This window comes from Blennius ocellaris (genome assembly GCF_963422515.1).
Source record: "Blennius ocellaris genome assembly, chromosome: 10".
Lineage (NCBI taxonomy): Eukaryota > Metazoa > Chordata > Actinopteri > Blenniiformes > Blenniidae > Blennius > Blennius ocellaris.
Genome location: NC_137659.1, coordinates 17,400,971 through 17,425,289, shown reverse-complemented (window position 1 = coordinate 17,425,289; position 24,319 = coordinate 17,400,971). Strand labels below are relative to the sequence as shown.

The 24,319-nt window shown below is 38.3% G+C and overlaps 1 protein-coding gene across 1 annotated transcript in view; it reads right to left on the bottom strand.

The window, feature by feature from the left end:
* Positions 1–24,319, bottom strand: part of pappa2 (pappalysin 2) — a 65,216-nt gene that overhangs the window by 20,401 nt on the left and 20,496 nt on the right. The window contains exons 10-24 of the mRNA XM_080504162.1: positions 22,213–22,395; positions 21,624–21,927; positions 19,178–19,306; positions 18,462–18,547; positions 12,543–12,739; positions 10,463–10,576; positions 7,910–8,045; positions 7,618–7,792; positions 7,158–7,223; positions 6,974–7,070; positions 6,585–6,762; positions 3,531–3,744; positions 1,974–2,142; positions 1,332–1,464; positions 98–219 (exon numbers count right to left, since the gene is read on the bottom strand). Of these exons, the coding sequence (XP_080360288.1) occupies positions 98–219; positions 1,332–1,464; positions 1,974–2,142; positions 3,531–3,744; positions 6,585–6,762; positions 6,974–7,070; positions 7,158–7,223; positions 7,618–7,792; positions 7,910–8,045; positions 10,463–10,576; positions 12,543–12,739; positions 18,462–18,547; positions 19,178–19,306; positions 21,624–21,927; positions 22,213–22,395 (2,303 nt within the window). The remainder of the gene's footprint in view (positions 1–97; positions 220–1,331; positions 1,465–1,973; positions 2,143–3,530; positions 3,745–6,584; positions 6,763–6,973; positions 7,071–7,157; positions 7,224–7,617; positions 7,793–7,909; positions 8,046–10,462; positions 10,577–12,542; positions 12,740–18,461; positions 18,548–19,177; positions 19,307–21,623; positions 21,928–22,212; positions 22,396–24,319) is intronic.

Here is a 24,319-nt window from a genome sequence, read left to right as displayed (position 1 = left end):
TGGGAAATAAACAAAAGTGACCTTAAATGAACTGTAATAGAAATATTGGAGAAATATCAAACTTATGAAATATAATTCCTCTCCTGAGGCAACTCACCTGGACTTTGGCGGGCAGCATCCAGTGCTTCAAAGAGTCAGCTGTGGTGCCATTGGGCAGAACCACTGGATCATGCAGATCCATGTCCAGAGCCACAATGCAGGTTGGGTAGCACACAGCACCTGCAGGAGAAAGGAAGGGGGGGAAGCCCAAACACAAATTAAATCAATGCGCTTACCTCCAAACCTAATTAGCATCTGTTGAATTTATTCATGTACACACGGTGGGAAGAAAACAGACCACATAACTGTCAGCTGTGGTCTGGTTCAAGCACTTAACAACCACCAGTGTGTGATAGGCTTCTACTGTTTGTGCGCTTGTCTGTGTGGACAGAGAGTTACAAATGTTGGAAGGACCTACATTTGTTTTCACAGTCACATTATGAGACCATATCTTTCTTCTGGGTAAGGAAAAAAAAATAAGGTCCCCTTTAATGTGCAAGGTGTGGACATTGTGGACATTAGAGTTCACACAGGAAGCTGCAGACTCCCGATTCACAGTTTTACAGTTTTAACTTGTTTATTTCAAACAAAATTACACCAGAGCTATTATTTTACATACTGTAAAATAGGGGTGGAGTACAGTGCTTTTAAATGTTTGAGAAATATTACGGTCAACATAAACTAAATGTGGTATGAGAACAAAAAATATACTTTTAGAAAAACTGTCTAAAACTAATCAACAACTTTTGACCGAGTGAAAAATCTTACCTGACTACCTGAGCCATCTGCAGGGTTGGGTGAATATTTATCCACCATATATTGAAGTGAGCTACATGCAGTCAAGTTAAAATGGTTTTTTTTTAAGATTTATTCTTCCTTTGAAAACTTCAAAAGATTACATTTGTAAAATGTAATCAAATACGTAAGAATTTATTGTGAATCAGTTATTACTGACTTTCACACTTCCAGTGACCCACACTCAGCAAATCGGTCCAATATAAGGTCAGATGATTACGTTTATGAAGTTTAAAAGTTACAAAAGCATTGATTGGTAATACAATTGGCAAATAGTGCTTCCAGTTTCGATGAGTTTACAATGGTCCAGTTTCCTCACATGAGCCACACTTTATACACTTAAATCAGGTGTATATACCAGTAGATAATCAAAGGATAAGCAAAGTTTTTGCCAACAAAACATTTTCTTCTCCACTATGATTGTTTAACGTGCACAGAATATAAAGGACATAACAAGACTGTTTATTTGACGTATAAAGGCTCCATGCATCACTCACCAACATCTACTCCATGGTCACAGGTGTACTCCACAGAGTTGAGGTCTGGAGGAGTAGAGCAGGAGCCCTGCAGGCTGGAGCACATGCTGAAATCTGCTGTCCAGGCACCATCTTTAGTGCAGCGAATTTGCTTCTAGAAACAATCACATAAACGCCTTATTCGCATGTTTGAGCTGTTGCACAATAATGAATTTAACTCCCCAACACAAGTCATCGTGCAGTGCATTATTTGCCTAGGTTGATGATTTAAAAGTGTTTGTGTAAGTCCTTTTGTAAATAATTCTTTATTGTTGAGCTGGTTTGACCATGATCGCATCCACACAATGAAATCTGGAAGTCAGTTTTTTTTTTTTTTATACATGACCAATGATGGGCAAGAAGTTTCACCAAAACCAAAAAAAAAACCCTCCCTCTTAAAATCTGGAGTAGTCATGCGTGAGTGAAGCAACAACTACTGGTTGTTCACACTTTTGAACGATCGTTTTGAACTGAATGGCACCATCATGAATATTTGGTGTTGCTTCTACTTCATGCAGAATTATCAAATATATGGAGGGATGAATTTGTAATAGTAGACGTTATGACATTTTTTTTTTTATGTATTCAAAGTAAACATTGTTAATGCAGGTGTGGAGATCTTACATTTTCCGCGGGGTCTGGGCACTGCAGGGTGCAGAGGGTGTCGTAGAACAGGCCATTGGTGCAGGTGTACATTCCCTGAAATACGTCAGGCAGGGCCGGGCAAGATATCGGCTCACATCCACTTTCTTCCCACTGCCCTTCTTCAAGGCACTCTAACTTGAAGTACTTCCTAAATAGGAAAAATAAATACATGCATGCCTAAGTGGTCTAAATTCACTCAGGGTTTTTCGATGGTCACGTTACTTTTGTAAATGTATTGTGCATCAAAACCGGTTTCAAATACTATTGACATGTGTTAATTACATTTTTATCTTTTTTAAATAGCACGGTGTGTTGTGTTTGGGTTTATTACAAAACTGGAGACAAACCTATACCCTTGCTCACCCTCTCTATTGTAAACCTCATTTTATTTTTACTGTTTGATTAACAACAGGCTTACAGAGCACAGAGGAATGCCCATTCTACAGTAAAAAGAGATCTCCTGTGTGGGGCATGCAGTGTGTAAATGCAACAGTATGTGCAACAATATATATTTATGTGGGTACATGTGTCAAAGGTAAGAATAAAAAGCGTGTTTAAAGCTCTTTTATAGCTGCTGCTGTTTAGTTTCACATGTTGGACTAATAAAGCATCAGGGGTTATTAAGTTGTTTACACTAATGTTTGCAAAAGCGTAACTCATAAAGACATCCAGCTGTAAATTAATCTATGTAAATAGTTTTTCACCTGATTGGATGGAAATTTATTATATGGCAAATCTATCAAATTTATATATTTTTTACTACCGATGTGATGAAAAATGTCTGCCATTTGCAATTCGACACCAGATAGTATAGTGAATAAAACTGAACAACTAATGCAACTAGTAATGCAACTAGTACCTATTGAAATGCAAATATTAACATCTGAGTCTACCAAAAGAAAAATATATTCTTAGCCCAGAGGCTGTGTCTCTTTTAAGGAAACCCTCTCCTCATTAGAAACATGGGAACTGTTTGCAGTAATGAGGAGTTACACAGTAAATACAATTGGCAAACTACAAACAAGGCCCAATTAGCAGCAGTACATATTTTATTAGACCCTCTTGCAATTGCGTTATAAAGTCGAAAACAGTTATGCTGAAAAATACCTCATAAAACTATGTCAATTTTTTTTTTAATTCTGTGCCTTTTGGGGTTTGGGTGTTCATGTGATACATTGTTTTACAGCTGCATAAAAAATATCTCAAATCAAAGATCCTAACTCTATTAAGCAGTGCGTAATGGGACCCTTGTAAAATAAAGGAAAAGAAGGAATTTCCTCCATTACACAGGAAGGTATGCGTATTTAAAAACTGCAATTACTCTATACAGGACCGTATTCAAAGACATTGCACAACTCTTGTGTACATAAAAAAAGAAATTAATCCCATAAAATAATATATATTTATTCATAACATAACACATTTTTTTATTAAAGGGGGTGTATACTAATAATAGTAAACTAGTAGTGAATGTCTCACAAACACCGGTAGCATTTTTGCTCTGTGTCTACTAACTCGTGATCCCATAAAACCTACCTGGGTGACTTCTTTTTGAGGCTTCCTAATACATAGAAGCCTGGGTTGCATTTGTAACGGCAGACAGAGCCAACGTCGTGCCCTGAGGCCAGACAATCTGCTGTTAGCAGCTTGGCATTGCATATGCTTGGAACCTCTGGACATTCGATCTTGCAGTAGGCCTCTGGGAAAGACCACAGTCCATCTTCCAGACATACCAACCTGTCACTGTCACCTGAGAGAGAGGGAGAGAGACAGAATGAAGGCTTCAGTTCCAAAGAAATGTCAATATATATGCACATTTAAACATACAACTCACAAAAAAAGTGAAAGCAGAAATGGATACTTCACAAAACTAACATTTGTTTAAGTCTTCCTCTAAATTGGCAAAAGAACCTTGATGGCATGCTTGCAGTTGCATATGCTAAAAGTTCAATACTTGCTTTTTTGATATAACTGCTTAAATAGAATTCCACCAGGTGAATTTTCATATGCACTCTGGTTTACTAAGATCCTGCATGAAGCCTGCTCAATAGCCTGCTCAGAGGTGCTCCACAATGTTGTCCATGTGCATCGGTTTTCACCAGCTTTCTTACACAGTCCAAAGTTCTTTATGACCTTGCATTAGCATGTGTGCGAGCTTTTATGTTAGTTGTATTATGCATAGAGTGCAAGTGCATTGAAGTTGCTATACAACATAATAAAATACTACCTATGATTCTGATCAATGTGAAACATGTTTTCCAGTCAATACGTATCAAACAATTTTTTGGAACAAACAAGATCTACATGGGCCTGTAAAGAAACAGCTAAACTGCACTGTGGTTGGCAAACATAGAAAGCACGCTCTGTAAGTATTAAAGGAACATATTATAAAGCACACACAAAGTACATTGGATAAGGAGCAATTAAGCCCTGGATTATTTTGTGTCCCACCAAACATCCTCGTTTGATTCATGACGCTATCCACCACACTTACGAGGTGAAACAGGCATTACCATTGCCCAAAGCTAATACTGTTTTATGTCTATATGGCCTCACATGCACTATGAGTGTTGTTCTGTGTGTGCCATTGTAACACCCTCAACCTTTCACAATTTTATTTGGTCTATAAAATGTAATGAATCTTTAACATGGCATCACATTTTTATAAGGTATTTATACATTGTGCTGGTGTTATGATGATCAAAATCCATTGCAGCTGCACTAGTGTGTACTAAAGTTATTCCTGTGGACTACAAAAGGTTGTGTATTTTCGTTGCTGCATGAAGCCTGATGGCCTTCAAACAATATTTCACAGAACCAAAAACCACGAAAAGAATTGTGGAATTATCTGAACTTCGATCTGATCTGGAATACATGGGTCGACCCGCTGACTTGATCACAACATTTCAATGTGGCTTTCAGGGCAAAAACACAAACGTGTGGACCTCAAACGCATTCCCTTTAATCACCTCAAGAAGCTTAAATCTCATGGCATAAGTTGGATTAGTAAAGTTAAGTATATATTTTTTTAAGGTGAGTGGTTGTGGATACCATAGTCACTATTTTTCCTAAATGTTTATGAGATAAATCATCTATTCAAAAATGTAAAAAAACCAAAAGTGCTCTGTTTGTGTATGAATGTATGTTGACAATACTACAAGATATAGATTCCTCAGGAAACAATGTTTGGGGAATCAGGTTTTTTAAATAGCATTTCCAGTCTGGATTGAATTAAACTATGAAATTTTGTTTTCATTGTCTGTTATGGGTTGGAGCTGGTGTGGACACCACACTGCAAAGAATATTAAAGAGCATTTGAAATGTGCGTTTTATGCCAGAAACTATAAAAATAGACCAGGAGATATGACAAATAGCCTTATTTTAACATTAAAAAAATACTACAAATCCTCCCAAGAAGAACACATTTATTTAGCAGATGTTTCTAGTCAAAGTGACATCTTGAGACACCACTTGCCAACAGTGGTGTTTCCAACAGACAATGGGGGAGGCAATACAAATGATAGTTTTTTTCCCCCATGATCCATGTAAATCAAGTGCTGAAAGCTGGATCTTTTGTCATTGTAAATATTAAGAGAGGATCATCAAATTGAATAAAATTTGGTAGCTCTTCCCAATACCTGGAAAGCACAGAGGAGAAGAGTCCATAGTCCTACACATACCAGATTCAAACAAATGGGGAAATGGGCAGCGAGGTAACGTGTGCTCTTTTGGGCCAGTTACTGTGTTTGTTTTGGATTATCTGCAGAGGTCTAACTGTACATATGGGAGAGACCGACCACTAAGGAGTTGCAATAGAAGAAGCATCATGGCACTCAAATGTAATGCAGACCCTACAAGTCTGCTTTGAGTTTGTTCTTTGAGGAGCTGAAAGTTTCTCATGAATCCACATGTCCTGTCATTCACACTTCATTGAGTTGTGTCAGTGATTTGTTGGGTCTGACATAAACAAGTGGACATTGTCAGTATCGCAGTAATAAGACAAAAGATTGGAACAGTAATTGCCCCCAATTTAGTCACTTGGATACTTTGACTGTTTAATTCCTCAAATATATTCTAAAAGACATTTCAACTGGTGGGCTGATCCTGAGAGACCAAGAATGAAAATTATTTTTTTTTAAATGTAAAAAGTATTTATTGGTTACATGTTATAAACTCGGCAGACATATTGAGAAGCAACAGAGCTGAGGATTGCTCAGAAGCGGCAGCCAGATCCTGTGACTCTATTACTGGGGGAAGTGCAGTCTCAGTCTATTGAGCCTGTTGAAAGGCAGACTGATGTTGGTTGTACAACTTGTTCTAGAGAAGAATTTGAAGGGGATTAACTTTACAAACAACTTCTGAAGAAAAAAAAATATGATTCCATTTGAAATTATGAAAAAGTGGTTGAGCCCAGAAGAGGCGCCAAATTTAATTTAAACTTTTTAAAGACTTAAAGGATCTAATTTCGTCTGCAATCATGACTTCTCCTGTCAGTAAAATTAACGTTTACGAGAACTTCAAGTTGGTTTCTTTTTATTTTTTTTTTGTCCTTTCTTTGGAGGACACAAACAAGAGAAAATGCTGAGTTACCTTGTAATATTGCTGGTGATCCACAAGTAAAGGAACATTGTTTGCCAAACGTGGTTCCCCAAGGGCAACTGAATATAGCATGGAAGACGTGTGACTGGTCAGGAAGGCCACAGTCTACTGGTTGACAGCTGACTACACGATCCCACGAACCATGGAAACACTCCAACTCTATCTTTCTCTGATATAACAAAAGATTGAGAGAGAAAAAGACAGAAACAATAAAACAGGTGTTATTTTCATTTGTCAAAGAGAAATTTGGAACTATTAAAGTCATTATTGCCATTCAATAAAATAGTTAAGACACAGAAAATTGTTGTAACATATTATGTACATAGAATAAAATGGGTAATGTTTAAATACATTGTGTGCATATATAACGTCTGATTTACCTGGTGAGGTTGCGTCGGCCTGCCATTGAGGACAGTGACACTAAAACCACGGTGACAATGAGCGGAGCAACGTGAGGCCTCCCCTCCTCCCGTACACCTGCAGAGACACACTGATATATCGATACTTCTTCTGTATGTTGTGCCACCTCATTAGTTGTTCAGGATTTGTGTTAGAAGGTCTTACCTGACGGAGGCGTGCTCTAACTGAGGAGGGCTGCAGTTGTCCATCTGACATGGCTGCCGTAAACAGCTATAGCAGCAGTGGAAGGGAGAAAAGTCAGGAAAGAATAGGGATGAGATACAGGGTGAGAACAAAATGAAAAAAGGTCTAAATGAATCACTCTTCCCGTCTTGAGTACTTTAAATGAGATCAACTTAATGGATCACGACGAGGTTTTTTATTTTCACATTTACTTCAAGACAGAATAAGCACTGAACTTTTTTTGAAGTCTCTTATTGTAGACTCCCTACTTTTTTAGACTTTATTGCTGTATAACCAAATGCCTAAAAACAAATATTACTTACAACATTTATTTGTCTTAGTTGTTTTTTTTGTTTTTTTTTCTTTGTCAATAACCATGATGTATGCATGTGTGAGTGTGTTTGGTAGGTAGTTGTGGGAGAGCCCACCCTCTGATGCGCACCCGGTCAGGGCGAAGGTGCTGAAGTGGCAGGAGGTCCTCAGGACCACACCTCCCACTGCCACGGAGGGGGATGTGAAGAAGAGGATAACCGAGGACGTGAGGAAGAAGGGCTTTGAGAGGTCATGGGTCACATTCACCACCAGTGGGTTTCGATGGCATGAGAGGTCATGTGTACCTGGTTTTCAAATATACATTAGCTTTGATTATATATAGCGAAGTATGTATTCATGATTTTGTTTGACTCACTGAAATATTGTTTTAAAGATCTTCAAACACAAAGAGAACTCAGTACCTAGTGAGTGGTTCTTGCCAGCAGTATCAGATAAGAAGATGGTGATGGTGGTTCGACACTGATCCCCAGAGTACGATCCATCTGAGGCCAAATACACCATCACAGAGGCGGCAACTCCAGAATGAACAAATCCCAACTGTTTCAGTGGTAGCAATTTCAAAAAGACATAGAAAATGTGTTGCAGGTAATGAGGCTAGTTATTGAAACATACAGTACTGTCAATTGTGCAGTTAGTCATCGATACAATGTCTTGCAAAAGTATTCATACCCTTCGAACTTCTTCACATTTTTACATTACAACCACAAATGTAATGTTTATTTTATTGGGATTTTATGTGATAGGCCAATGCAATGTGCTGCATAATTGTAAACTCGAAGTAAAATGTTTATGGTTTCAAGTTTTTCAGGGTGTTTTTTTACATAAAATAATGAAAAGTGTGGACCAAAATGTTTAGATGGCCCACAGTTAAGCAGATAGATGGCAGAGAGTAGTGTTATCAAAAGCAGCTTGACAAATCCACTCTTGGTGAGCACCAACAAAAAAAACAAAAAAAATACTCTGCAGTTCACTGGATGGTTATCATTTTTTTAAGGTCTTCAAAACGTATGTGTCAAGATGTAAACCAAAGCAGCAGCGAACTGTGGATGAGACACACTGTCTCCTAAGAGCTGTGTCATCATTTCAGATACAGAAAAAAATGTTTGCAAAGTTTTAACCTTATATTGATCAATCGCATATGATGTTCTCTGACATTATTGTGGAGAGTTTTTCTTGATGCAGCATCACTGCAGCAGGCAGGCTCAAATTTCCGTGTACTGAATCCTTCACTGGTGAAAAGATATCACTGTTCGTTGTGAAGAATGGTACGAGATGTAAAGTGACCGAGACTGATATGGCTTTGTGGCTTTGGATCCTGTAGAAAAAACACCTGTTCTGTAGAACCAACTAAGAACTAGTCCTGACACCAATCCTGCACCAGCAAAGGGTTCCTTTTTGGCTGAAAGGGGAATTTAGTTGCAAATTTCTAGTTCCTGTTTTATGTTAGCTCACTTTGACTCAATTTATTGTACAGTTTCACAGCCATCTGACAAGCATGCAGACTGTGGGTATGTCATCCTCAAAGGACAGACTTTTGGATAGGGTATCGCTTTAAAGAAATGCTAAAAGCTTTGTAGACATGAGAAAAGCTGAAAAATGAAGACACTGGTAGAGATGGATATGATAGGATGGCTGAGGAATGCTTTTCAGAAAGACCCAGACTACATATTTAAGAAGAGAGAGGCCTTTCAGAAGCAGAAGGAACACTTCAAGGAAAAGGGCATGTTACATAGAGAAACTAGAAGATATGGGTGTCATAATGAAGGCTTTTCAGACAGTGAAAGAGCCTTTAGAGAGCAGGCGGCCTTCCACAGAGGTTGCAGAGATGTGTCTGATAAAGAGACTGTCCATGAAAGAAGCAGGGGATGGAAAGATGAGTCATTCAACAACGAAGTGGAAATGATGAGAAAGAAAGAAAACAAAAATGAAAGAGTATGTGTAAGAAAGGAAAGAGGCAAGCTCATGAATGCATGGGACTCTATAATCCAGCAAGTGACAGACAAGGCTAGGAAGCTATCAGTCAAATCAACAGCTCGCCTATGCTCAGTCTGGAGTTGATTGTGGGAACCGTGCTGTGGAAAGATTAAACAAGCAAAAAAAAAAAAGAAAGAAAGAAAATATGAGAACCAGACAAAGGTCTGAAGTAGAAAACCAGGTCCAAATGCAGTTCTCTACACAAATCAGGATATCTAAATGAACAAATATTGCTAAGGGAGCAGTCGAATGGTAAAGATAAGCAGGGTAAGTGCGCAAATCAACCTTTTGAACTCAAGCTGTATCAGAAGCTCTCAATTTTATTTGTACATTAATGGGCAAATTTTACTTTCTCGTGTGTCTCATCAATGTTATGTAATCTTTGTGAGACATCTTTGAAAAATCAGGAATACCAATCAGTGATTTTTGTTGCTCTGCATAACAATTACAAATTTAACTCAAGTGGCTAGTAAATCTATTTTCATATGAGACACAAATATCCCTTCATATGTCAGTGTTTTCACAACTTGTGAAACCTTAAGTATGTAAATAAGGGGTAATTATTTAACACTTGATCCCCAGCTATTAATACACTGGCAATGGTAATTAGGGAATGAGTTCATTGATTAGTATCCCTTACGTTGACAGAATAAAATGTAAATAAAGAGTGAGAAGGGAGGGGAGCAGACATAATTTTGTAATCATCTACAGATCATTAGAACTCCAAGTTCACAACTGACCTGGAAAATAACTAATTATTAGATACCAATGCATTGTGTGAATCATGCATTTGCTAGAAAGTCAGGAATGTGTGCGTGTGGAGTTTTGAGCCAGGCGTCTGTTAGAGAGAGACCCTTCAACTCCATTTAAAGAAGTATTGGAGAGAGCTGGAAGCGGTTAAAGGCAGAGTAGCCACCCACCGTCATTCGGCGGAGGGAAAAACAGAGTTTGTGCATACACACAAACACATGCACACATACCTTGAGCCAAAATGAATGTTCCAGGTCATTGTTTGCGTCAGGTTGGGCTGTGCACGGAAACCAGGCATCAGTGGGCAATGTCTCACTCACCTCCAGGTGCTGGTAGCTGCAGAGCTTCACACAGAACAACGCAAGTGTAATTGATAAAAAATAATCAACATGACTGAATTTCTTTCATAAATAAAGTACATCGTCCCTGCATGGGGAGAGAAAGATTCTAATATAAAGCATGCACCGTCCAGTGAAAAAGTGTCTGGTGTTTAACACTGTGGACAACAGTGGTATCTGCAATTATGTGTATTAATATAGATAGAAAAATGTAGAAAGTATTTGATTTTTTTTATGTCAGTTCTAGGATATATCATTACTTCAATAATGTTGTGTAAGATACTTACAAATAACACTTCCTTGGACTTACTAGTCACTTTTACTGAAAATAAAATGTAACTAGTTATTCGGAAAAGTTACTTTCATTAGTCTCACTCAGCTTGCATTGTCCAAAGATGTGTTGCGGTTAATTATAATTATTATAATTTTTTTAAGTGGGCTAGCCACACTTAAAATGGTCAGTCTTATGAGTTTTAGTTTTACCCTTAGTCTTACTGAAGGCTCATCTGAATGTTAGTGATTCTTAAAAACTAAATAATCTATGAACCGACGACGGTGAGAAGAAGTAGCTCTTCAAATGTTTTAATAGATAACAGAAGTGACAAGCTCCCGGAAACAGCAGTAATGGTAACTGTGTAACTAAGTTGTATGTTTCCTCAACTTTCATCTATTTTAAAGTTTGTGGTGTGCATGGACAATGCATGTTTAACTCTCTCTGGCGAGCCTTTTTTTGTCATTAGGCGAAAGCTGAAAAATGTATAGTACTAAAGCATCTGAGAAGCTTTATTGACTTTATCCATGAGAATTACTTTACAATATGTTTTGTTTATCATGCCTCTTTGACATTGCGCCTGATAAATTACAGGTTTTGTCCATTTTGAGGTGCTTGAACCAATATGAACTGATGTTGTATGTGACCTTCTTTGAAAAGGAGCACGGAAGATGTGAGTACGCTCGTAAACCAGTGACATAATTTGGCTTATCATGGTAATGATGGAACTAACAGGTCTTGTAGGATTGCAAACATTTTATGTAAGGTGTCAGAGTTGGAAAGTGATTGAAGAGAATAAAAGGACCAGAGGTGTGCTCAAAGTTGCTGTGTGGTCGTAGAGAGTTCTGCCAAAATGTCCTCCACAGATATGCAGAGGGCTATTTCTAACCCAGTTGCTATAGCTTTTCCTTTCGGTTATTCCACTCAACCAAACTTAAAATGACTCATTACCAATTAGCATATTTTGGTCTGTCTGGTGTTACTCAGTTTTCAAAAATATTGTCATACTTCTATGATAAGAAAAGGTTTTACTGGAAACATTCATTCAGCTCCTCTAAACACACTTTGTCGAGCCTACAGTTGTGAGAGGCTGAATTCTCGCTGGACAATTCATCACAGACCTAACACAAGAAGACAGCCAATCACAACTATGGGCTGTTATGCAAACAAGTCTATCTTTAGATTGTGGGAGGCAGCTGGAATGAGAACATGCAAACTCCACACAGAAAGGTCATGGCACAGACTAGAACCGGTACAAATGTTCTTCCTGCAGCACTAAATCCAATCTGTTAGGCAGCTCTGCAATCAATAATTTCGCTTTATTTGATATGACGTGTTATATTTATTTTAAGCAAATTTATTGTCACAGTTCTCCCATAGTTTTCGATAATTTGTCTAAAATAACTTGAAGTCCCCAGAAGTGCTGGGCAGAAGGCCGGCTGATGTCTGATGTCTTTGGTTGTCAACATTTCAAATAGTTGAAAATTATAAGTGTAGAGACTTTTATGGGCCTCCTGTCAGGTTCTGGATATTGTTTTTATTGAGCATTTATACTGAGGATTTATATTGACAAAAATAGCCCGGTGATGAAATGTGTTTAGAAAGGAAGCCAGCTGAGTGGAGGATTTACACTGTGGCCTCCTCGGTGCGTTTATTGTCATCTGGAAGCCCTTTATATGCCCCGTGGTTCACACGTCATACCTTGGTAAGTGAAGGCTCCCCAGTGACAGCATGGGCAGGGCAGCGGTTGGGGTCCTGGTGGGAAGCGGTGGCGGTGGATGCCCACTGGTCTGTGTAACCCAGAGGTGTGAAGTAACCGCAGTCTTGAATGCTGGAGCCTCGCTCGAACTCCTCACACACACCGTCCCCGTCGAAAACATAACACTGGCTGGGTTCGCCTTGGGAGATAGGAAAAAGAATGAGAGAGTGGGATTTATGAAAGAATATAAAGCCTGGTTTCTGAATCTGGCAAGGCAAATGTTCATCCCCCACTGTTGGACTCTCATCCAAATCTATTTGTCAGTGAATCAATTCGGAGGAAATCTATTCTGTATTTTCATTGGCCACTTTTAATGTCAGCCACATCAGCTCAAGCATATCTGACTCGTACTATTAACTGACTGTAATATAACCTAAAAAGAAGGGAAAAAAAGGGTAACTTTTACTTTTATTATTCATTATTGTGATTTTTATAATTCTGTGATATCAATAAGCATAAACTTAATTATGTGAATTGGTCAGTGAGTTTGATCCATTTGGTGAACAAGTGGTCTTTGGTTATCTGTGTGTCACCAAATCACAGCAATAGTGTAAAGTGCTACAAAGGGATATGAAAAGCAATGAAGAAAAGCCCAGTAAAAAAGTAAAAAATAAAAATACAGGCAGGGAAATGCATTCATTCTACTGTTATTAACTCCCAATTCAAAAACAATCAAATGAAACCACTCATCGAGGTTCAAAAAAGCAGAATCACTACCAGGCAGTTAATCTTTTACTCTTGAACAATTAAAAGGTACATCTTGTGAGCTAATATTTATTACAAAAAATTGCATTCTCCGCAAGGGTTCACAAGTAATATATTATGTCTAAAATGCCATGTCAACACTTTAATTCAACATTTACTGGTATTTATGATTGATGAGTATTTGTTCAAGTTCATTGAAAGAAGCCATTTTATTGTCTTCATCATTGAAGATACCAGCAAGACAAAAGTTACTTACAAACCTGGTCATCAGATATTGTTACATCTAAAGCACACGATAATTGCTGTTTCAGTGAATCACCCATCATTCATCCATTGATTTAACTTTTTGCAAAAACTACGGGCCCAAATTGCACAAAAGATGATTTGTCATCATTCATGCTCGTGATGTTAACTCGGTTCCGCAAACAAAAAATGCTGCGTTGGCGAAGGCATGTGTCCACCGAACGCCAGTTCTAATTTCTATTGTTTTTTCTTCACCTCTCAGAGTGGCAGATCATTGGAAATAAATACACGCGGACAAAGTCATAACCTTCGCCCCAACTTTCATTGGCAAAGGTAACAATGTAATTCAGTTCAGCTTGACACCACTCAGGAAACACATCCTAAAAAGAAACATATTCGAAAAAAAAAAAAATCACTCCAAAACTTGACTTTTCTTTGAGCAGAATTCATGAGAAAGCAGTAGCATGATTATGTTTGACTGCAAAAGTGGATGTTGATCTTGCAAAACAAAAAACTACTGGAGAATATTACACTGAAGTGTGACTATGATCCTGCCACATTTGCCTAAAAGCTAAAGGAATCTGTTCCTTGGCCAGGGATGCTAAAGTATTTTGGAGGAAAAGTGTGCTTGGGTTTCAGACGTTACTACATATTTAATTGAAAGTAGGCTATTATGCTTCCTGTAGCATAGCTGACGATGACAAAGTAAACATATGTGCAATAGAGTAAGGGTGTTGATGTAATGTGCTTCAGCAGTGTATCATAAAAAGCGTGGGAATCGTAAGCCGAACAACAGTTTCTAATGCAGCAGTTATTTGTGAAAAGGCGGTAAACATCAGACACTTCAAACATTTGGCCTCGTTAACATCTGGACAGCTGCAGAGGTTAGACAGACAGCCTGTGCTGCACAATTGGCTTCAATTAGTCGACGGAAACATGTTTCTGATAAAAGGCAAATCAGGCCGAGACAATTCAACGCCACATTGCCTTTCTGAGTTCATTTGGCACTAATGCCCGAAGTGAACTCAGCAAACACCCCATCTCTGCTTTGAAAGCACCTGTGAAAATGATTAAATCATTTTAATTCCAAACCTTGCATTTATCAAGCTTCACAACAAAACAACTAATCGATCACCTTCTTTTAATAATTAAGACCGCCTGGTCTTTTTTTTAATTGAGGTCTGCATATTGTGTAATTTTTTACTTGTTTAAACTTAAAAATCAACAGATTTTTATTTTTATTTTTATTTTTTAATAAAAATGACCTGAGCAGCACCTTATTGATCCCAACTATCAAGTCTTTATTTTGTGTGAGAAGACCATGAAATTAGTTGTGGTAACTGCAAGCCTGAAAACAGGAGAAGAGCTGGCATGGTTGGAGTTATTTGGGTCAAGTAAATGTAGAAAGAAAACCCAAACAAATATCCCATCAATGACTAAGAACTACAACTGAATAATAGGTTTAAAGTGTTGCAATTTGTAAAAACTTGTTTTTGCCAAATTGTTTTCCTTCCTAGTCATGATGTCTCTTATTGTAAAATAAGAGATGTAATAGCATCAGTCACGGCATGGCAAGCCTTTGTGGGAGGCAAGGGGAGGATTGGTCTCTGGTTTTTTTCTCTCTGATGAATAAATTGACAGGATGATGGAAATCTTAGCCTGTAACAAGCTCTCATAACACAAACTCTTACACCACACATGAATAACTACTATACAGCTGCCAGTGGAAACAGTCTATGGCCTGAGAGAAAAAAGAAATCCAGCTCTCATGCTGCCTCGTCTCAAGCCCTCATTTGTGCTTTTTGCAGTCATGTTAAGGAATATTTATGTGAAACCGAAAAAAGGCTGACATTATTTAACTTATTCAACTTAGCAGCATCTCCCGTACTCGGTGATCTTTTTGTTTTACGTAGGATGTTGTTCAACTCAAAAAACAACACCATTTACCACAATCTCAACTGACCAGTCACACTCATGTTATGAAACATGTAGAAAACCAGCTAATTTCTAAAAATATTGGGCCGAGAAATTAGTGGACTCAACTGTAATGCGGTTGATGGAAATCATGTAACAAAAGAAGTGATTTACTTTGTAGTGGCTAATTGGCATTCTTATCACGATTTGAGAGGGAAACATTGAGAGATATATGAATGCTTAAATTGCTTATGATGCATGGATCATTCTGTCTAATCTCAATGTTGTGGATTATTCATGAAACCACCAAAACCTTGGGTGTTACACAAAATATTCTTCAACAGTTTACTGTTTGGTGGCCGACAAGTTTTTGGTTAATCATTCTGTAATAGGGGAGCTCAATTTTAAAATTGTTGGGGAACATCATGTAACAGCTGAACCGATTTCTTTTGACATAAAGGCAAACTTTTGCTTTTATCTGGCTCTATGAGGAAGATCAATTTGAGAACACACTGACAGTTTGGGCTTGTCAAGGGTTCAAAATAATGCAACTCTAGCTCTGTATTATTTCAATAGAAGAGTCACACTTTGGTAATGTTATGAAAATGTGTGAAACCGCTGAAAAATGTAGTGTAACAGGAAATTTGGAATACATTTAACTATGGTGGAGGAACACCATGTAATAGAGGCACTTATTTCCAAACTCACTGAGGGTAATTTCTGCTCTTGTGTGGCTGAATTTATTTCCTATGAAACAGAGACACAGATATTTTAGACTTGAAACACACAAACACTGCATCGGTCAAATGTATTGCTATTACCATTCCATCATCTGAAGTGATCCGTGACACATTAATAGCAATGTTGTGGAATATTTTGAATATTTCATTGAATTGTTTGGTGATCAAAGAGCCTAATAGTTAACATTGTCTATTTTTCTATTATATATTTTGTCATTTAAGCTAATTTAAAGTACCGGTACTTCAAATAGAAAAAAAGATGTTTTTTTAATCGAAAAACGATTTTAAAGAAAACTTACAAAACCGCAAAAAGTTACATAGAAGCCGTACTGAGCTTAGTTTCTGGTGATAAAAGAGTGTTTATTATATATATTATTATTTATAATAAATGTAAATGTTGTTTTAAAAATGTAGGGGATACATTTCAATGTTTGGGGGGAACATGGTATAACCACAGAGCTGAGTTCTTCTGTTATTGAGGCTAATTTCTGCTCTTATCTGGATCATGTTTTTCTGTGAGAAACAGAGACACTTGGAGACACGGATGGTTAACGCTCGACAAGCCTGCGATGTGTATACGGGTATTAGGATGGGAACCACAATATGAGTGTTGTGTGTCAGTGAGTGCATTGGAACTCCATAATATAATGGAATCATGCGTGAAGTTCATGCTCTCTTTGTCCCATGGCCAGCTTTACCAGCTTTTTTGAATTTGTGTGTGTGTTTACCTACTATCAAGGTCAAAAAACACATGTTGAAAGAAAAATAGTATTCAGACTTCTGCTTACAATGAAGTGTTTTGGGTGAACTCCCTTCCCCGATGTGTTGTGAGGCTTCTGTTGTGGCCTGTCTGCATGCTTCAGACTGGGCGAGGGTGCAGAAACAAAGTATTGTTGTCCTGTGGTGGAATCACAAACTACGGAGTGGCTTCTCTGTTTGTCTTTTTTCACGTTGTTCTGCATGTTTTTGGTACTTTTTACTGCTTTCTAACCACCAGTCCCAGGGTCAACAAAGCAACATTTCTCCCTCATTTCATGGGTGCCAGCTATAAATAGGATTCATAATGCACAGATTGTAGACAAAGATATGTAGTCACTACAAACTATGAATCCATAAGTAATGAATAGTCAATTTTATGTTCATAAAATTGGAAAACAAAAACAAATCCCTAAAGCTCAATTCTAAAGGTTAATGAGCCTAAACAAGTGAATCATCTTTATTAACTCCATCTTGAACACACATTATTTGAGTTTCTGTCAGCCATATGACTCACAACTGAACAGTTTCTTAGTGTTACTCATGTTCATATAAATCACTAGTTGCTTATTCATAGAACAAATTGTACCTTCACTAAATAATTCCAAGTTTCTTGTTGGGTAATGAAGGAAAACGGTGTCCAGGAAGGACAAGAAATGATAAAACTCTGAAAGTCAGGACCATGTGGTGGCTTTCAATAGCTCAGCTATAGTGATTAATATCACAAACTTTTAATGAAGTTGGGATCTTGGACTGAGGAGAACTGGCCAACTTTTTGATGCAGCTGTGAGTTGATGATAAGAAAAAAAATAGGTTTACTGACTTTAGATAGAACTATTATAAGTAAAAATGGCAGCAATGTCCAAAATCGTTCTTCTGAGATTATTTTTGTTAAAATTGAATCCAAAGCCACAACACAATAATTGATGAAAATAAATTAATACATTTAAAAGACTTAATTTAATTGATACTCCTCAGCTTCTATCACATGGGTGGAGCCTTACAAAATCCCAAAACAAACAAAAAAAGAAACACACTTGATATGTGTTTGGAGACTGAAGCATGTGTTTTTTTTCTGGTGTTTCTCTGCCAGCCTAATGTCAAAATGCTTTTCTTAAAAAGACTTGTGCCTTAGCAAACCATGAATGTACTTTTTAGCCCTTTTCTTCATCTGTTTTCTCTTATGTTGCTGTGAGTTACATTAATGGTTTGTGGAATTCGTTCAAGCCAGAAGCTTTTATGTCTTGTAAATTAAATTTGATTGTCTTGATTGTTTTTCTTAATGCTGCTCCGTGCTGAAATGAAAGGTTTCTGGCTATTCAGTGGCTGGAGGTTTATACTGAAACTTTATATGGTAAGCGTGTTTCACATGTAAGGCAGTGGGCAGACTTGGCAGTTTTGATGTATGACAATAAAACGGTTGCATTTGTTTTTGAAGAGCAAAGCAGTTTGACATGACGCTCAGATTTTAACTGTGTGTAGACCACAGTGAACGAGACTTACCATTACATTTGAAGCCCATCTCTTTAAGACATTTCTTTGAACAGCCGTCACCATCAAGCAGATTACTATCATCACACTGTTCGGACCTGCAGAGAGAAAACAAACATCATCACCTCCGGTTCCTTTACATTGTTCAATATCAGTATGTTGTAAACTGCCATTGTTATGCATCCAATCACTTTATACTTCTTTTTCCCAGAGTAGTGGACAGATGAACCTAAACCACTTGTCACTAAAGTCAGACAATCACCCACATGTACATTCATACCGAAGGTCAGAGAAAAAATCTGTTAGGGCTGAGGGAGAACATGCATATTTCTTAGAAAAATGCACTAATCTCAGAATCAAAATGGTTTTAAGACTGTGGGGCTATATAACTATACCACTATGCAGCCTACTACAGTTTTCAATTCAATCTTCAAATCGAGCTTTTTATTCGCCGCACCTTACAGTTTATAAAATGTTGCAGCTTTACAAAAGACATACACATCCACACACATACTGTATATGTGTGCTCCTCTACATAAAAAAAACACACGTGCACAGACACACATACAGTCACATGTACAAAGAGCAATAAAATAAATAGGAGGATGACCAAAACAGTTAAATAAAATTCAATAAGGGCTGGATAAGAGAATAATTAGAATAGATGATACTATTATGGAACAATCGAAATATAGGACAGAAAAAAATCATTATACTAAACCAAATACCTGTCTATGCGACCATCCCCACAGTACGGCTGCCCATGTGTGTAGAGTAAAGAAGGAGAGTGATCGCTGAGGAGACCATCTGACTCCACCTGGACTGAATAATCATACTTGACTCCCTGTAAAACAGTGCTGAAAAGAAAAAGAAAGTTATGTGAACACTTGTTAGTATATTCACTGACACCCCCCCCCCCCCCCCCCCCCACACACACACACACACACACACACAGACACACACACACACACACACTAAAGACCCCTTGTCCATAATTTAACTGAATCAACAGATGAAATCTCCATTAATCCTGATTGATTCCACAAATTGTGGCTTTGGGATCACTGCTAAGAAAAAGAAAAAAAGTAGAACTTATTCGCAATGTTGTCCAACCATAACCTTGCTGTATCTAGTGACCTTAAAGCCCCCACTGGTGGACGTGTATGTAACATTACCGTGGCTCCAGTGTCAGGACTATTGATCTGTTTTAGTGTGTCTATAAAAAGAAGCTGTCTCCCTGTTTTCACTCCAGCTGGTATGTGAGTTAACCAGGAGTAGCACACATTGACAATATCTGTGCTGTGTCCAATTTCTCGGGAAATTTCCTTTATTAATTATGAATCACAGATGGAAATGAAGAATATGATAAAGTCCTTCTCTTCTATTTACAGCTCTTTGCATTGCAGCGATTGCTATTGGTGTCTTACCTTGCGCATGCATTGGTAAATTTGACAACCTAGTATGCAAAGAGCTTTGAGACCACTGGAGCATTAAAATGTGCTTAGAATAAGTCTAAAAAAGAATTCTATTAAGTACAAGTATATTTATGAACATGGTTGGACAAACCTTATGTTGTAGACTTGATTGAATTACAAAGTCTAAAGGAACAGCACTTTTTAGTATCACACTGAATATTGAGATTTTTAATATGTGTGATTGATCGAGGAGTCATTTTTCCCATTTGCCTGCATTGTTCTCTGTGAGCTTACGCAGGAGGAAATGGCTGAAGACAGGATCCAAGCAGTCACTAGTGTTTATGGCCTCTGTTGCTCACATTTGCTTCATGTCCAAAAAAACCCTGCCTTTTCTTACTTTTCTTCACCTCCGCTCTGCTGTTGTCGCCTTCTGTCATGTCTGACTGTTACCCCTTGTATTTCCTTATTTCTTCACCAACAGCTTTTTCTCTTTCTCAAACCTCTTTTCTGTCAACACCTCTCTGTGGGTCTTCTGTATCTCTTTCAGGAACTTTTGTCTTTCTCTCCCTCCTTTTTCATCTTTTCTACTCTCCCGTATCCCACCCTCCTTTGCTCCCTTCTCCTTCCTTTTCCAAAACTCATTGCTCTCAAACACACTCTCTTCTCCTTGCATCAACCCCTCTCTGCCCTCCTCAGTCCCACATAACTCAATTCCCATCGGTTCTTACATCTTTTTGCACTTAGACACAGCTTGTGTAACATAGGAGACGTGTTCCCTGAAAAATAAACTGTTTTTGAAGCTGTGTCCACCTAGCATCCGCCCTGCTCTGTAAAACAGCAACAGCCTCTCAGGAAAACAGAGGAGCCACTAAATTTGAAATCACCCCCAAATGATTTGCAATCATGTGACACAAATGTCATATTTTGGCAGGTACTTATCAGATGTTTGTGTGTATACTGAGACATTCAGAGTATTTTATGAAGGACTGCTGTTTGCTTGGATAGAAGAAAGCTGGCTTGTGGCTTTACATTTGGATTCCAGTAATCATTTGGACACCCCACAATGTGAGACAGGATACAAAGTGATTCAACCTAAACCCAAAAGTTCAGCAAGCCTTTGATTAAGTATATGGTTGTTGAAATAGATTTGGATCAGTAGAAACACTCGGCATCGCCATGTTGGAAACATTTGTGTTTGGAGCTTTTCAAGCACTACCAGATCCAGACACTTTTAAGAGACAGATGTCTTTGGATTAACAGATCTGAGGACACACACACACACACACACACACACACACACACACACACACACACACACACACACACACACACACACACACACACACACACACACACACACACACACACACACACACACACACACACACACACACACACACACACACAAGCTTACATGGACACAGAGGTATGCTTTGGAATCTGTTCTCCATTCTGGCCTTAAATAACTTTCTTTTTTTTTCCCCCACTCAATTTAATTATTTTCGTCTGAGCTACTGATGTCTGGAGATGTTGTGTATGGGGCAAAGACAGTTGGCACTGTCTCGATGATGAAGACATTCAACCTCAAAAGTCAACAGAGGTCCAGATAGTTTTTTAAGAGGTTCGGGTTGAAAAAACAACACACCTGTGAAATCCCATTTATCACATGCTATATACTTATTCTTACAGCCCCTTTACTGTAAATTACAATGGTCAAGTGACCTGAATGAAACCCTCACATAAAGTATCCAACCTTTACCTGTCTGTGAATGTCTGCTTGGTCTGAGGTGGATGCAATTTACTGGTGAAAGGTGGCCGACGCTGAATCCGATAGAGTAGGGGTCGACAGCCAGAGCACAGAGGGCTACCAGGGCCGGAAGACAGCATGGCTGCATCAATCTCCATTTTCTCATCAAAGGTGCAGAGTTTAATGGCAGCGATGGCAGCATTGTGAGTATCGAGGCGGACAGTGAGGGGCATGTCGCAGAAAACATGCTGTGGGCCGAGGTCGATACTTTTTCCCGCATCTGTAATCAGCTCGATGTTGGCTATGGCTGGGTTATCTGAAAGATGTAACAGAAGAATGGATGTTTATCTGTGAGGTTTGTGCTTTTACATGCTTTTAAACCATTTTGGTCGATTTAGATTCTATGATGTTAACTTAGACACTCGTGGAGTCATTTAACTGCATCAATTTAGCAGAACCCATGTCTTTTTCCCCAACCAATTCCAATGATTCCCTTCAGTAGGTAGATATTACCTGCCTGATTTGAAGATGTGACTATTCCTTTCCCTAAAATCGGATTTACCGCCATTTAATAAATCAAGAATGATAAAGGGATGCTTACTTGAAGAGATGTACGTGACCCAGAGGGTAAGTGCATGTGGAACAACCGGGTAGAGGAACTTCAGTGTGAGAGTGCAGCCCTCAGTGTCAGGACAGGGGGACGTCACATTGGTGTCATAAAGGCTGAGCTCAGGACTCCATGCCTGGAGACTTGGATCACAGGGCTGCTCCACATCAGGTGGCCCTGAGGTCAGTAACAACATCACACAGGCACAGATTTGCGCGAATGTAATACAAGAGATCTTGTTGACATCAATCTTTCCGTAACACTAGAGCTTGCAACATATACCAATTAATCATATCATATATACCTTAACTGTCCTGATTCAGTCATGATGATAATGAATGTTGAAATGTGCCTATTGAGACTCCACATAATACAAAAGTACACCATGTATAGTCATTTCACTGAACTTGACACTTGAGTGATTGTTGTCATTCAAGACCACAGTGCACCATTCACACACCTCAAGTGGAGCCTCAGTCTGCACATCACGGAAGGTTTGTGGGGGACACACTTGAACCGAGGCACGGAAACTTCTCACTGGCGAATAGGACTTGAATTATTGACGTTTACTCTCAAGATGCGGGATTATAATCCAGAGCAAATAACACAATACGTGCCTGACCAGTGTTGGAAATAACCTGTTATAAGGTAACATGCTACGTTTCAGTAAAATACTAGAAACAGATGAACATTCTGAAATAGGAACTATTAAGGCTACCTTGTCACTCCATGCTTTTGTTTCTCCGTCCAACTGTGAGTGACATTATCATTCTGTAGCAGTAGCTTATTTGCTTGAATAAACATTTGTTTCCCTTTTGCTGCTCTGTTTGCATGTTGGTAGTATTCTCAGCTGTGTTGTTAGAGGTTTCCAGAAGCAATTACAACCAGGCTTTGAGAGCATCTTCCTCCAATTAACTGATGTAGCTTCAGCCAAACTCAATGAGTGAATCAGTCATCAGAATGATTCACACACTGCAAATGTTTTCTGACCCAGTCCGAAAAACTTTGTCATTTGCACTTTGGGTGCATGTTTTCCTAAATGTGTGAATCTTGTGGGGTAAGCCAAACTAGGCAGCTAAGATTATTAGCTGAAGCACAATCGTTTAACTTTGTGTCAGTTATTTTAATGACTCAGGACTCTCAATGGGTCAAAGGTTTTATATATCAACTATTCTTTGAATACCTGTATCTAGTAAAATTAGAAATTTAGCTTTCTCAAAACATTTATTTCTGGTTTGAAGCAGTGAGGCTCTTGAGGAGAAAAAAAGCCACTTAGTATTGCTCGGATACAACGACGGGCATGAATTGCCACGGAAATGCCACTGCCATGATAGCAGTCAGACTTTTTTTTTTAATAGTGACTGAAAATACATTTCCAAGTATTACTTTTAACAACTACCAGGAAACTCAGTCATATCAGTAGACAAGAGCTGAATTTTCCAGTTGTGAAAGTTACGAGTCATTCCTCCCTTACCTAAATGTGAGCCTCATTCAAAAACCCAGTAGTAACATAATTACACCGGGCAAAATTAGTTGTTAATTGTTACAGCGGTAGTGATTACCACAGTGGAATTGCATTACGGTGCAGTTATTATCAGCTGTGTCCCGGGTGTGAGCCAAATAAAGCCGGCACGTTGATGAGGTGTTCCATATTCCACACCCACTCCAATCAGCCATGTGTCAAAACGTAATTAACCAACAAACTGTCAAAAAGACAAAGGACGCCAGGTCATAGATGTGAAGATTGGATTTTAAATAGGCGTGTAAATGAAGAACTGTAAATTCCTTTTTCTTTAACTTACTACATTCCCACGGCAAACTGAAGGCCCTGGATATATTTGTACTATTGAAACATTTAATGTTGTTTTTTTTGTTGTTGTTTTTTTAAAGCCAAAACTTTCATTTCAGCATTCAATTTTCTATATTCATTTGCCAATACCTGTATAAAGTAAAAGATGGATGGACCTGGTATTCCAATGCATGAAATAGTACAACTTATGTTGATTGAAAACATAAATAATTTCCATAAAAGTCAGTACACTGTTTCAGATTTTTTTTGATTGATGACCATTGTTGATTTCCTTGCGCTTTCCTTTATTTG